At 35.0% G+C, this 12,674-nt stretch overlaps 1 protein-coding gene across 3 annotated transcripts in view; it reads right to left on the minus strand.

Moving 5' to 3' along the window:
• Positions 1 to 1,412: 1,412 nt before the first annotated feature.
• Positions 1,413 to 12,674, minus strand: part of gak (cyclin G associated kinase) — a 37,497-nt gene continuing 26,235 nt past the window's right edge. For all 3 annotated transcript variants that reach the window (XM_016284647.1, XM_016284646.1, XM_016284648.1), the window contains 8 exons: positions 11,620 to 12,045; positions 10,645 to 10,785; positions 10,278 to 10,418; positions 7,691 to 7,777; positions 6,906 to 7,139; positions 4,641 to 4,789; positions 4,358 to 4,534; positions 1,413 to 3,286 (listed from right to left, as the gene is read on the minus strand). In XM_016284647.1, the coding sequence (XP_016140133.1) occupies positions 3,185 to 3,286; positions 4,358 to 4,534; positions 4,641 to 4,789; positions 6,906 to 7,139; positions 7,691 to 7,777; positions 10,278 to 10,418; positions 10,645 to 10,785; positions 11,620 to 12,045 (1,457 nt within the window). In that variant the 3' untranslated portion in view covers positions 1,413 to 3,184. The remainder of the gene's footprint in view (positions 3,287 to 4,357; positions 4,535 to 4,640; positions 4,790 to 6,905; positions 7,140 to 7,690; positions 7,778 to 10,277; positions 10,419 to 10,644; positions 10,786 to 11,619; positions 12,046 to 12,674) is intronic.

Below are 12,674 nucleotides of genomic sequence, written 5' to 3' on the forward strand. Positions count from 1 at the left end.
CTGAGGGTGCAAAAAAATCGAAATATTGAGAAAATCATCTTTAAAGTTGTTCAAATGAAGTTCTTAGCAATGCATATTACTAATCAAAAATTAAGTTTTAATATATTTACAGTAGGAAATTTACAAAATATCTTCATGGAACATGATCTTTACTTAATATCCTAATGATTTTTGGCATAAAAGAAAAATCTATAATTTTGACCCATGCAATGTATTTTTGGCTATTGCTACAAATATACCCCAGCGACTTAAGACTGCTTTTGTGCTCCAGGGTCACATATTAGTTTCAAATATAACGTCACCTGAATGACAAATATTCCACCTTAAGTTAAAGAAGATACATCAGGTATCGCCATGTTTGCAGACGTAAATTCTCTTGCATGAATTTTACTGATTAATGTTTACGCATTATCATTAGTGACACAAATTTCACGATTCGATTCGATTACCGACTCGATATCGATTATTTTGGATATATATCAGGTACAGTACATACCAAATTTTCTCCAGGAAAAAAAATCTCTCAGCTAATGCTGTAAAATATACATGAGAGTCAGTTGGTACTACATTACTATACTATTGAAGGTTAAAATGGACTGATTTGTAAGCTATAGCATACAACTGTTAAAATTCCACAATTAAGTTTTTAAAATAAAGTTACAATTACATAATTTCTACTTCAATTCGTTTTTTAACGTTTCGTTGTGGATTTATTCAAACATAAATTAAACATAAGAACAGTAAAAATTACAATATGTTATATGGTGCATATATTTAGCAAAATACCCCTCTCTACATTGTATTTTTCTGGCTGACAAAACAAGTTTATGGTCACCGAATAACTTTGTTTCTGAGGTAAATGTGACGTTACATGACATTGTTTACAAGCCGTTATATTGACATCTTTGCACGGCTGAAACATTGATTGAACGATTACATGAGACAGGATACAGATTGTAAAGTTGTACTCTTTCTTTTAACTTACCTTCGGATGTTTAGTCACGTTTATTTTGTGCTGAAACTGGTATTAATGTGGAGGAGATGATCAGTTCACGTGCGCTACGCACTGCTGCAGCATTTATTGTTTGAATACTGCAATACAATGGACATAAATTGAAATCTGAGACTTTGTTTCATATTAAAAGCACCAACGCACAATGATTATTGCGATTTATTGGATGGGAAGTGCCCTTCAATGTTCCATCCATGAACTGAAAACAGGCTACACTAATCGATTCTTTGGATTTAAGAATCGATATCGTTCCGTAAAAAAGAGAATCGATTAATATCGAGATATTGATATTTTTTTACCCAGCCCTACTTTTTTTTTCTTTAACATGGCACTAAAACGCGAATGACTAATATTAAAACGAGAGAGTGAGAGAGAGAGAAAAAAAGACAGTCTAAACCCAAACCATGATTATGGTTTATTGGTCAAAATTTGACAAAAGAAAAATATGACAAAACTATCTTTCAAGACCGCGGTATTATGATTTTGTTCTCCACTGCAGGAGACAGCTGGTGAGAAACACTAGTTTGACATCCAAAGGAAAGCTGAGTGGGCAAAAAGATTGAAAATGTGTCTTATTAAAAGATATTCACGCTCCACCAAAATGCAGCAGCATTGCTCATTTCTTGGGGAAGATAAGTATATATTCACAGAATAAGAACATTTATTTATAGACTAAATTAAGTCATTCATTTCAATCAGAGCCCATTCAACATATTCCCTAATTATGCAACCAATAAAGATTTTGAACACAAATGGCAGTTTGAAACATTTATGATCGTTTATGACTTTGGTGGAGGGTGAATAAGCCAAAACTTTTCCAAAATCACTAAAAACCCTGAACCAACAATCTGAAGCGGTCCCTCTGTCCCTTTAACTGCAAATGTTTTTGCTCAGAAACCGGTAACACGGATGAAGGATTTGGTTGTGTTTAGTCAGACCGCATCGGACATGAAGAATCGCAGGTCACAGAACTCGACTCGCCAAGTCTTTACCAATCAGCATTTTCTTCCAGTCCTTGATTGTTGTTTTTATAAGATGACATATTTCAAACTATAGGTCTATATACAAAACAGCATACATTTCCACCCTCACTTCATCGTCTATTATAATTGTCTTATTATTTTATCAGACTTTTTATTTTCTTTTTCAATCGGACACTGAATTTGGCCTGATGTCCTGAGGGATTGGTGCAAACGTTCTAGTGTCATTATTAAGAGACTACGGAAACATAAAAAATTGTGGAAAATGGTACAAAAATAAATAAAAACTTACATTCATGTTAGTAGATGCTTTGGAATGGTTTTAGTTTTGCAAAATGCTTAGCTTGTTTGTTCCATCGTTTACAATAAATGTGTTATTTTAGTCCTTTTTATATCCACCAATTAGCCATGTACAGCTTTCAGAACAATAAATAACAGACATTTCTGAATGGTCCTTGAGATAAAAAACTAAAATTATGGAAAGCTCACACTTTTTGTTGGTTAAGTGTGTTTTCGGTCACTGAAATACCCTTTGGACAGCGGAAATTGAGCCCTGAACCCACAAATACACAAACACACCTTCCCACGAGGTGCCTGGAGAGAATTAACACTAGAGATCAGTGAAAACATGACAAAACTGAAGCCTTCACGTCGTGGAGCACAGAAGTCAAAACCTCTGCTTTAGCTTCATATGAACATGATCCACCCTCAAACACACACACACAGTCGAGTGATTATTTACATCAGTAAGTGACAAGCCACACTGATTGAAAAACAAAAAGTGAAAACAATAGTGTGATGCATAGAATGACGTGGAAAAAGTTCAGCGATAGTCATTTCGTCTTCATCCCAGAAACCATCTGTTTTGGAGCTCTTTTGAAGTGCAAGACACAGACTGTATTCTCAGGTGTTGGTGTGCGCGCGCATGGTTTTTAATCATCTACAAATGCCAAAAGGATGCTAGCATGTTCCCCTTTTGAAGGAGGAGAGATCCAGCGCCACAGGTTTCACTCCAGAGTTCAGGAAGAGATTAGACTGTTCCTCAAGCAGAAAGAGGTGTGTTTTCCTTCTCTGATTGATCTGTCTCACTGTCAGACTCTCAAGAGCCGTGTGTCTGTGTGTATGGAGAGAGCGAGCGAGCGCTGTGCCTGTAGGGGGCCCGCCGCTCCTGGCAGACGCTCACTGAGCATGCTCAGAACAGGGCTTTGGCTCCTTGGTTCTCAAACTCGGACCAGGCATCGCTCAGCTCCATGAAGATCATTTTAGCGTACTGCTCATACGGCTGACCTGTAGCCTGGAAGACCAGAAAAACAGGTTATTTCTTCATAGCTCCATATTAGAATTCTTTAGCACTGAATTGAAGTCAAAATTAAATCAGATATGACTACTTATTTTCTTAATAATCCATATACATACATATGGATGGATGAATCTTTATATAGATTTTTGGACTTTCATTAATTACAAAGGTTTTTTAAAATACTTTTTTAATACAAAAATTATATATATATTTTTTACTATCAATACTGTAACTATTACTATCAATAAATATTTGTCATATTCATATTTTTTAAATTAATAATTAATATATTGCTTAATATATATATACATTCTTGAAAAAAATCCCCACAAAATTCTCATGTTTGAAATGAAAAGGAACAATTAATAATTGTAATTAATTGCCAGTAATACAAATATTAATTAATATTAATCAAAGAATAAAAATAAAAAGTTTATTGTATTTATGGATATATTTATTTGTGTATTTGGTTATGTTTTTATTAATTTGTTGATGTTTATTTGTGTATTTTTGTTTGTTTATTATTTTAATAAACAGTTGTATCCATATTATTTATTTAGATAGTTTTGATTCATTTATATATTGTTCAATCAATATATTAAGAAAATATAAAAAAAGTAAATATTTTCTTGAATAAAACATCCCCCCAAATTCTCAAGTCTGAAAGGAAAACAATAAATAATTTTAAAATAAATAAATAATAAGCATCAAAGAATTAATAGAAACAAAAATGAACAAATAAATACATCATAAACACAAATAAATACATACAATAAACTTAATTTAAATGGATTGGATTGGGTTAGACTGTGGTATTATTGATTACAATGATTTTCTCCACCTGCATAGCCTTAGTTGTCAGCAGAAAACTATTTTTAGAGGCCAAGTTTTTACATTTTTAAGAAAAAATGTAATTCTTTTGAAAAATGTGCACTGACAAACTGTACAATAACACTTAAGGGTCAATTAAGAGACAATTTTCATGTTGACTTTAGAAAATATCGATCTATTGGTTCAAAAACAGTTTATACAAGTTGTAAATATGTGAATATAAATCTTTCATACCTTGTCTGGGTGCACAACAAGCACAGCCTTCCTGTAGACCTTCTTCACCTGGTCAGGTGTGACCAGATCTGCCATGTTGACGGGCTTCCAGCGGGTCTCTCCCTCCCACAGGACCGTGTGCAGCGTGGAGAGCAGCGCTCTGATGTTCCTCTCCTTCCCCTCGAGCCAATCTAAGATCTAACATATGAACCTTCATCATCATCCAACCCAAAGCACATTTACATGTACATATGTTCTTGGAAGAAAAACAAACAAACTGGTTAATTCCGCTAAACAGTCGTACCTGAAGTTTGAGAGGGTCCATGTCTTTAGACAGCTCCTGCTTCCTCATCTCAGCAATAGTTCTGGGCATCTTCTTGTCGGGTTTGGAGCCAAAACCCTGTGTTGATAATAGATCCTCAAAGTCATCTCGTTTCACTTTGGGCTTTGGACCTAAAGGACACAAACAAACAATATAACACAAATAAAAACACAATAACAACCACAACACATTTATGACTGAAATGCATTAAAGGGATAGTTCACCCAAAAATGAAAATTCTGTCACCATTTACTCACTCTTAAATTGTTCCAAACCTGTACGAGTTTCTTTTTTCTCTTAAACATAAGAAATATTTTGCAGAATCTTGTTAACTACACGGCTGACGGTAGCCACCGACTTTAATAGTATGGGAAAAAATACTATGTGAATACTATGGCTACCATCAACTGTTTGGTTACCAACTTCAAATGATCTCCTTTTGTGTTCAACAGAAGCTAGGGATGTAACGATTAACCGTGAGCCGGTTGAAAATCGATTAAAATATGTGACGATTCAAATCGGTTGAGATGGAAAACAAATCGCGATTCAATTAGGTGTAGGAATTTATATGAATTTATGTTTGAGGGGAACTTACTGTCTTTAGAAAAGTTTCGATGGTATTTTTCTTTTCCTCTTGCCTCTGTATTATGCATATTAAAGTTCATAAGTGCAGCGCTGCTTTGCTTTCAGCGGAAACCAAGGAAATGCTTTAAGCGCCACCTGCTGGCAGAGAGTGCATCTGCGTCTCGTTCAGCTCGTCTGCTGTTTCGGTTTCATGCAGATATTTTTTATGTATAGTTTCACAAAACTGAAGTCAAACCATTCTGTTTTTGCTTCAAATTTCGAAATTATACAATCTAATTTAGACTACAAACTGCTCATGTTGCATGTACGCAGCATCTTTGTTTGGATCGTGATTAAAATGCAGTGGTTGCCTCTCATTTTAAATGAAAAAGAGCACAAAGTCTTATTTTGTTTATATGGAGAGATTTCTTTTATTTGTGTTATTTATTTAATTTGGGGTTTGTTTTAAAATTTCAATTTAGTTTTGTTATTTACATTTATATTATATTTAAATGTTGTCATTTAGGAATATGATCGTGGTTTGGCGCAGCTCGCCAGTGAACAACGGCTCTGTGTAGTTAATGCTGCTCAATGTGAAAGCCTGCAGGTGATGGAGATTTACCGCTGATTAAAGAACCGGCTTTCTGACAAGATGCGCGTTAAATATCACATGCGCGATATGCCCTACTTTTATCCAAAGCGACTTACAAATGAGGACAATAGAAGCAATCAAAACCAACAAAAGAGCAATAATATGCAAGTGCTATATTAGTATATTATTATAGTGTTATATTTCAATTTCACAAAGAAACTTGCAGCATTTTGTCTAAGCAATAATAAAAGGACACATTTAATTTATAATTTGTCTTAAATCTCATTTTGCAAAAAAAAATAAATCGTGAATCGAATCGTGAAATCAAAATTATGAATCGAATCGAATCGTGAGTGAATCATTACATCCCTAACAGAAGCTCATACAGGTTTGGAACAACTTGGTTTTCCAAAAATGTTTTTGATAAAATTATCCCTTTAATGAATGATAAATACACCAAACAGTCCATGATAATTATTGCATTTAGTCACCACGAGAGGCTGACTTAATCTTGATCAGAAATATACTATTTTAAAGCTTTAATACTGACAATCAGATATCTGAAACCAGCAGTGTTCCAAAATAATAACTATAAGCATGCAGAAACAAATTTCAGAATACATCTATATTTCATTTGCTTTTTAGAAGTAATCTTAATTTTTTGGTCATTAGTCATCAAAGCTCAGTAAACACTGAAGGTGGCATGAGGGTCACAGACATGGAGATTTCCAAAGTTTAACTGATTACTCAATAAAAAAACACTTTACAAGTCATTTCAAGTTGGATTTTGATGTGACAAAGCCCTGATATCTAAGTGGATGAGTCGTTTACTTGCTTTTTAATTGGTCACCCCATTAACACCTTTATTTGCTAATTCAGATTCTTTTATGGATGCGGAACGCACTAGAAAACAAGAGGCGGGATTTATGGGGTGAAAAGTGTGATAGGCCAATCATAGCGTAATAATGGAGGCAGTGCCTCCTCTCACATGTCATATTAAATGGTTTTAATTTTTTGCTACTTTACTGAAACATATATACATAGTTGCATTTTTTTCATGCATATTCGTTCTGAAACTGGTAAAAGCGTACCAAAGCCTGGCCCACGGATCCCCCTCTCTTCTCGTCCACCGATCACACTGAAACTAGGGTTGTAGTTTGGTTTAGCTGGTTGGGTAGCAGGTTTGGAGGGTCTAGGCGCTGAGTTTGGAGGCATCCAGGGTTTGCTTGGGCCAGAGGAGGGCCGAGGAGTCTGCTGCCACTGCTGACCTGAGTTTTTAGGGATTCCTGCAGAGGGCGCTGTTTTGAAACCAGCACTGGATGACCCTAAACACAAATCAGGTTAGTTGATGTTGCAGGTACTTGAAAGTGAAAGTGACGTGACATGTGGCCAAGTATGGTTACCCATACTAGGAATTAGCGCTCTGCATTTAACCCAGCCTAAGTGCACACACACAGCAGTGAACACACACACACACCGTGAACACACACCCGGAGCAGTGGGCAGCCATTTATGCTGTGGCACCTCAGTCGTGGTATTGAAGGTGGGAGAGAGCGCTGTACATTCACTCCCCCCACCTACAATCCCTGCCGGACCTGAGACTCGAATATACTCGCAACCTTTGGATTACGAGTTCGACTCTCTAACCATTAGGCCACGACTTCCCTTATTATAGTTATAATACTATATACTATATTATAATAATAATATAGGCACTGCCTCCATTGCGCTATGATTGGCCAATCACACTTTTCACTATAGTAATACTAATAATATAGTAATAATAGTAAATTATGCTATATAATAAAAAATAGTATAATAGTTGCGTGATATGAGCGATATATAAGAAAGAAGTCCGGTAAAGAGTAAAACATACCAGGTAGTGTTGAGGCCAGGTTACCCAGGTCTGCGAAGGGGTCAAAGCTTTGAGATTTGGCTTTGGAGAAAGATGAGACTGCCGAGGCTGCACAAACACAAAGTCAATGGATTAAAAAAATGTGTTTTAAATGCTTTGTAGGCTGCCGCAACTGGTTTATGAGCACTCTAATGATTAAACAGAAATCTGATTTGCTAGTCAACTTAGGAAGTGTTTAATTGTATGACCAGAGTCAATATTAGTATTTTACAATTACGTATCAATTGGTAACATTAGGTAACAACATTTCTTAACAAGAACTAACAATAAACAAAAGCATCTTTTAATCTTAGCCTCAATCTCAAAATTTACGAACACATTTCAAAGTTAATGTTAATGCACTGTGAACCAGGGTTATTACAGTTAACTAGATCTAAAACCAAAAAACATTTTTTAAATAAACTTCAAACGAATATAAATAAATATTTCCACTAGTTGCCAAGGAAACATTTCCCATTTTATCTTATGCTAAAATAGCTAAATAGCTTATCTTATAGCTAAAATTAAAAATGAAATAAAAATGAATGAAAATAGTATATAGACTATATAGTAGTATAGTACTATATATAGTACTATATAGACATAAAAAAAAACTTAGACTAAAATTGAAATGAAAACAGAAAATGTAAAAACAACCAATTAAAATATTAATAGTAACTATAACAGTATCTCAATGATACATAAATAAAAGCTGTGAACAAACATGGACATTTAAAGGGGTCATATGATGCTGCTAAAAAGAACATTATTTGGTGTATTTGGTGTAATGAAATGTGTTTATGCAGTTTAAGGTTAAAAAAACACATTATTTTCCACATACTGTACATTATTGTTTCTCCTCTATGCCCCGCCTTTCTGAAATGTGTCGATTTTTACAAAGCTCATCGGTCTGAAAAGCAAGGTGTGCTGTGATTGGCCAGCTATCCAGTGCGTTATGATTAGCCGAATACCTCAAGCGTGTGACGGAAATGTTACGTCCCTTACCATATTGTGATGGCGTGTCCCGGCGCGATGAGACAAAAACATTAAAACCCATTACAAATGACGAATTTGCGGATATAATTACGGATTATAATGACTTATACTGTCTTTTTACACATTGCGTTGCGTATCGCGCCGCGTAAACATAAAACTATGTCTGCATTTGTGATCGGAGAAATGACAAACAACAAGCGCTACTCTACACTGCCCAAAACTCGCGTTTGAATCATCAGTGGCAAGTACTTTAAAAATAAAAAATGTACTTACAGGCTGTGAGTCAGAAGCGCCAGACCGTCCTTGCAAAGTTGGAACTGCCCCACTTTATAGAAGCAACCTTTGTGCACAGACGCATTGTAGTCTACCAGGATCAGGAAACAATCCTCCGTAAAATGCGTTGCACACATCTGAATATTTGGGTTGAACTGTTCTGGAACAGTGCTGTAAATGCAACTTAACCACTGATTTCTAGTCGTGTCCTCTTTTGGAAGACCAAACAAAGTAGTTTCGCTTTCACAACGAAACACAGCGTCTCCACGACATGGAGGCGGCAACAACAACTACAGCGAGAATCAAAGATATGCCTTCTTTCTTTGTGTGAACATTTGGGTGGTGTTATTTAAATCTTCCCACACAGTGACGTAGACATGTGGGGGCGTGTTTAAACGAGGCGTTTTAGGAGGGCGTGGACGAGTCTTAACTTTTATAAAGAATATCTCTTTGGGTTTGAGACTTAGATCTTATCTATGCACGAACAGCTCGTAACACTCCAAAGAGAAAGAAAAACTTGAAATGGCACCATATGACCCCTTTAATAAATTACTGTTAATAAACTAGAAATTAAGGTAGCACTTTTTTTTTTCTTCCTTGTTACACGTTGCAGGTACTTATTATAGTAATAATAGTAAATTATGCTATATAATAGTAAATAGCAAATTAATAGCTTGTAAATTGTAAATAGTGAATTACAAGCAAATAACTTGGGATGCACAATATTAGTTTTCTGCCAATATCCAATATGCCGATATGATAAACTTATTTTGGCTGATAGCAGATGCCGATACTGCTATATTTCCTTTCGTTTCAACAACAACACCAAGTCTCTTTTGTGCAGAGATTGTAAACTACTTATTTTTTTTTACTAAAACTATAATAACGTTCTTTTTATAATGAGAGTACATTGAAAGCTTTGAAAATAACAACAAAAAAAACAATCACTCCAGTTTTTTTCCAGACAGATGCAGTGGTACCTTTTCAGTCAATTCCGATAACGTTCTGATAATACTGTGCATCCCTAAAAATAACCCTAAACCAAACCCTGATCCTATACTAAGTACATGTTGTTAATTAGTATTACTCCATTATAAATTCTACATTTACATTGTATCAAAGAAACCTTCAAATAAAGTGTAACCAAAATATGTAAATATATAGCTCCATGTTACTTCATGTTAGTTAATCCATTAACTAATGATAACAAATTAGACCTTATTATAAAGTATTACCAATTTAACCAAGTGACTGTTTTGACCGATTTAAGGTGTGGTTATCTGAATGACCGATTGATTACCACTCATAGTGGGTTTGCTGGCAGCAGTGGTCATATTAATAGTCGTGCTGGTTCCTCCTGTGGTCCATTTTTCCCAGCCACTTAACAGATCAGGCTGACTCGCTGACGATGTCATCTTAGGAGTCTCGCTTGCTAACTTATCTGACAAAACATTTCAAACACATATTTCAGAGGTAAACTAATGTTTATTTATATTTAAAATAATTAAATTGACAATAAATTAACTTGGCCTAACTGAAAAAAAAATCCTCTCATTAGCCACAATTTTTGTGTCTTTTTAAATACTAAGACAATAATAAATTATACTGCATAACATGTTATAGTATTCCAATGTTTTGATTTGTAAGTATATCAGAGCAGAACTCACTGAGGTTGAAGAGGCTGGAGTTGGATGCAGGAGCTGGAGCTGGAGCTTTGAAGCCGCTACTCGCACTGTCTGACCCCAGGAGGTCACCAAACAGATCGGAGCCTGAAGACGCTGACCCCACACCGAAGGGGTCAAAGAAGTCTACGAAAACACATTCATAAAATGTTAAATAAATTAATTAATTAATAAGAACACTGAGAAAATGTCAAAGAACATGTCCAGGTGATATTTTACCCCAACATCAAAAGAAAAAAATACAAAATTATATTTGCATAAAGACAACTGAAGCAATTTTACTGAAATTATTTTAAATTACTGTATTTCGTCTGTCCTCATTACTGTGATGCATATTTTCATTATTTTTCTCGCTGGTGACTAATTTCTTTAATACAATAATGGACATAATCCTATAGCAGTATTTTCTATTTTTATCATTACCTCCTTTTTGCTTGAATTATTTAATGTTACTTTGTTTTTGATGTTGTTGCTTTTTTGCCTTCCTGTATGTATCATAAATATTAATTTCTTTATTTATATTTTATTATTTATTTAATATAAATAAATCATAAAAATAAATCAGCGCAATAAAAAGATTATGCATAAATAATGTCTCAATATAATATATAATGTCACAATATATATAAAATTTGAGAGGAAAATGAATTGTGGCATAATGCAAATTGTTCCTAAAACAGGCCTTCTTTAACCAAAATATTAATATCTTTAGATTTTTTTTTTTTTATATATATATACTTATTAATGTATTTCATTATTTGTCATTTTATTTAAAGCAAGCTGCAGTACATTTTTAATACAAAGATGGTCCCACTTTAACATTGGGTCAAATGCATTACTTCAAGGTAATTCATTTAAGGTAAAAAATGTCTTCCAGGTGTCAAACCTGCAACCATTTCATTACCAGTTTATTAGTACTAAACAGTACATTTAAACATTAACATACACAATCTCTCTTACCTTTATTAGTGGTTGATGCCGGTTGGCTGGATGTGTTGGAGAAGAAGAGATCTTCTCCTGTACTTTCTCCTATTAAGTCCTCTGCATTAGCTGAAGGCACAGCATTGGGTGGAGGGGCAAACAGGTCGTTCAGTAAATCGCTGTTACTGGCAGAACTTTTTAAACCCGTCTCATTAGCAACGCACGGCTGAGTGCTGGAGGCTGGAGGACCAGGGTCAGAGTTCAGGCCGAGCAGGTCCTCTGTGTCGGGCTGAGGGTCAGGTGGTATGATTGTGAAGTCTGCCTCGAAGAGTGGTTCACTAGTGTCACGTGACAGAGTCCCGTCAATGGGGGCGGAGTAAGACACTGATTCCTCCTCCGAGCCGCCACTCAAATCATCCTGGTCCTCCAATTGGCTGTCAGAACAATCGAACTGCTGACTGCCATCTGTAAATACACCATAATGCAGGACAGCTAATTTAAGTGCATGAAACATAATAAAAGTGCTTTGTTTGGCGAAAAGATGATGCTCCACATGCAAATGACATAAAATCACTTTCTATGTAATAAATGCCATTGGGGAACAAAATGTGCCATAAAATTCAGAAAAGAGGGTTTAATGCTCCCCCCCAAATCACAGCCTTTGAAGTTTAATAATCACATTAATATGTATCACAATTCCACCTGAATTTAAGATCTTCTAAAATGATCATTAAGATAATTAAGACTTTATAATTAACCTTAAATTTGAATTTAAGACACTTTAAGGACCCACGTGGACCTACTTTTATATTTGCACACATGCTCTTAAATACATTTTACAGTTCACACATATCGTAAATGTGAGTGAAATGTTGAGCCCTGTCAAATAAAAATTACTCATTTTAACATTACGAAAAAGTTAAACACTTCATCTTTAATGTGCAGAGACAACTAATGGTAACACTTTTTTACAATAAGGTTGTTAAAGGGTTAGTTCACCCAAAAATGAAAATTAGCCCATGTTTTACTCACCCTCAAGGCATCCTCGGTGTACATGACTTTCTTCATTCAGACGAATCCAATCGGAGTTATAT

This window comes from Sinocyclocheilus grahami, unplaced genomic scaffold, assembly GCF_001515645.1.
Source record: "Sinocyclocheilus grahami isolate Dianchi unplaced genomic scaffold, SAMN03320097.WGS_v1.1 scaffold186.1, whole genome shotgun sequence".
Taxonomy (NCBI): Eukaryota; Metazoa; Chordata; class Actinopteri; order Cypriniformes; family Cyprinidae; genus Sinocyclocheilus; species Sinocyclocheilus grahami.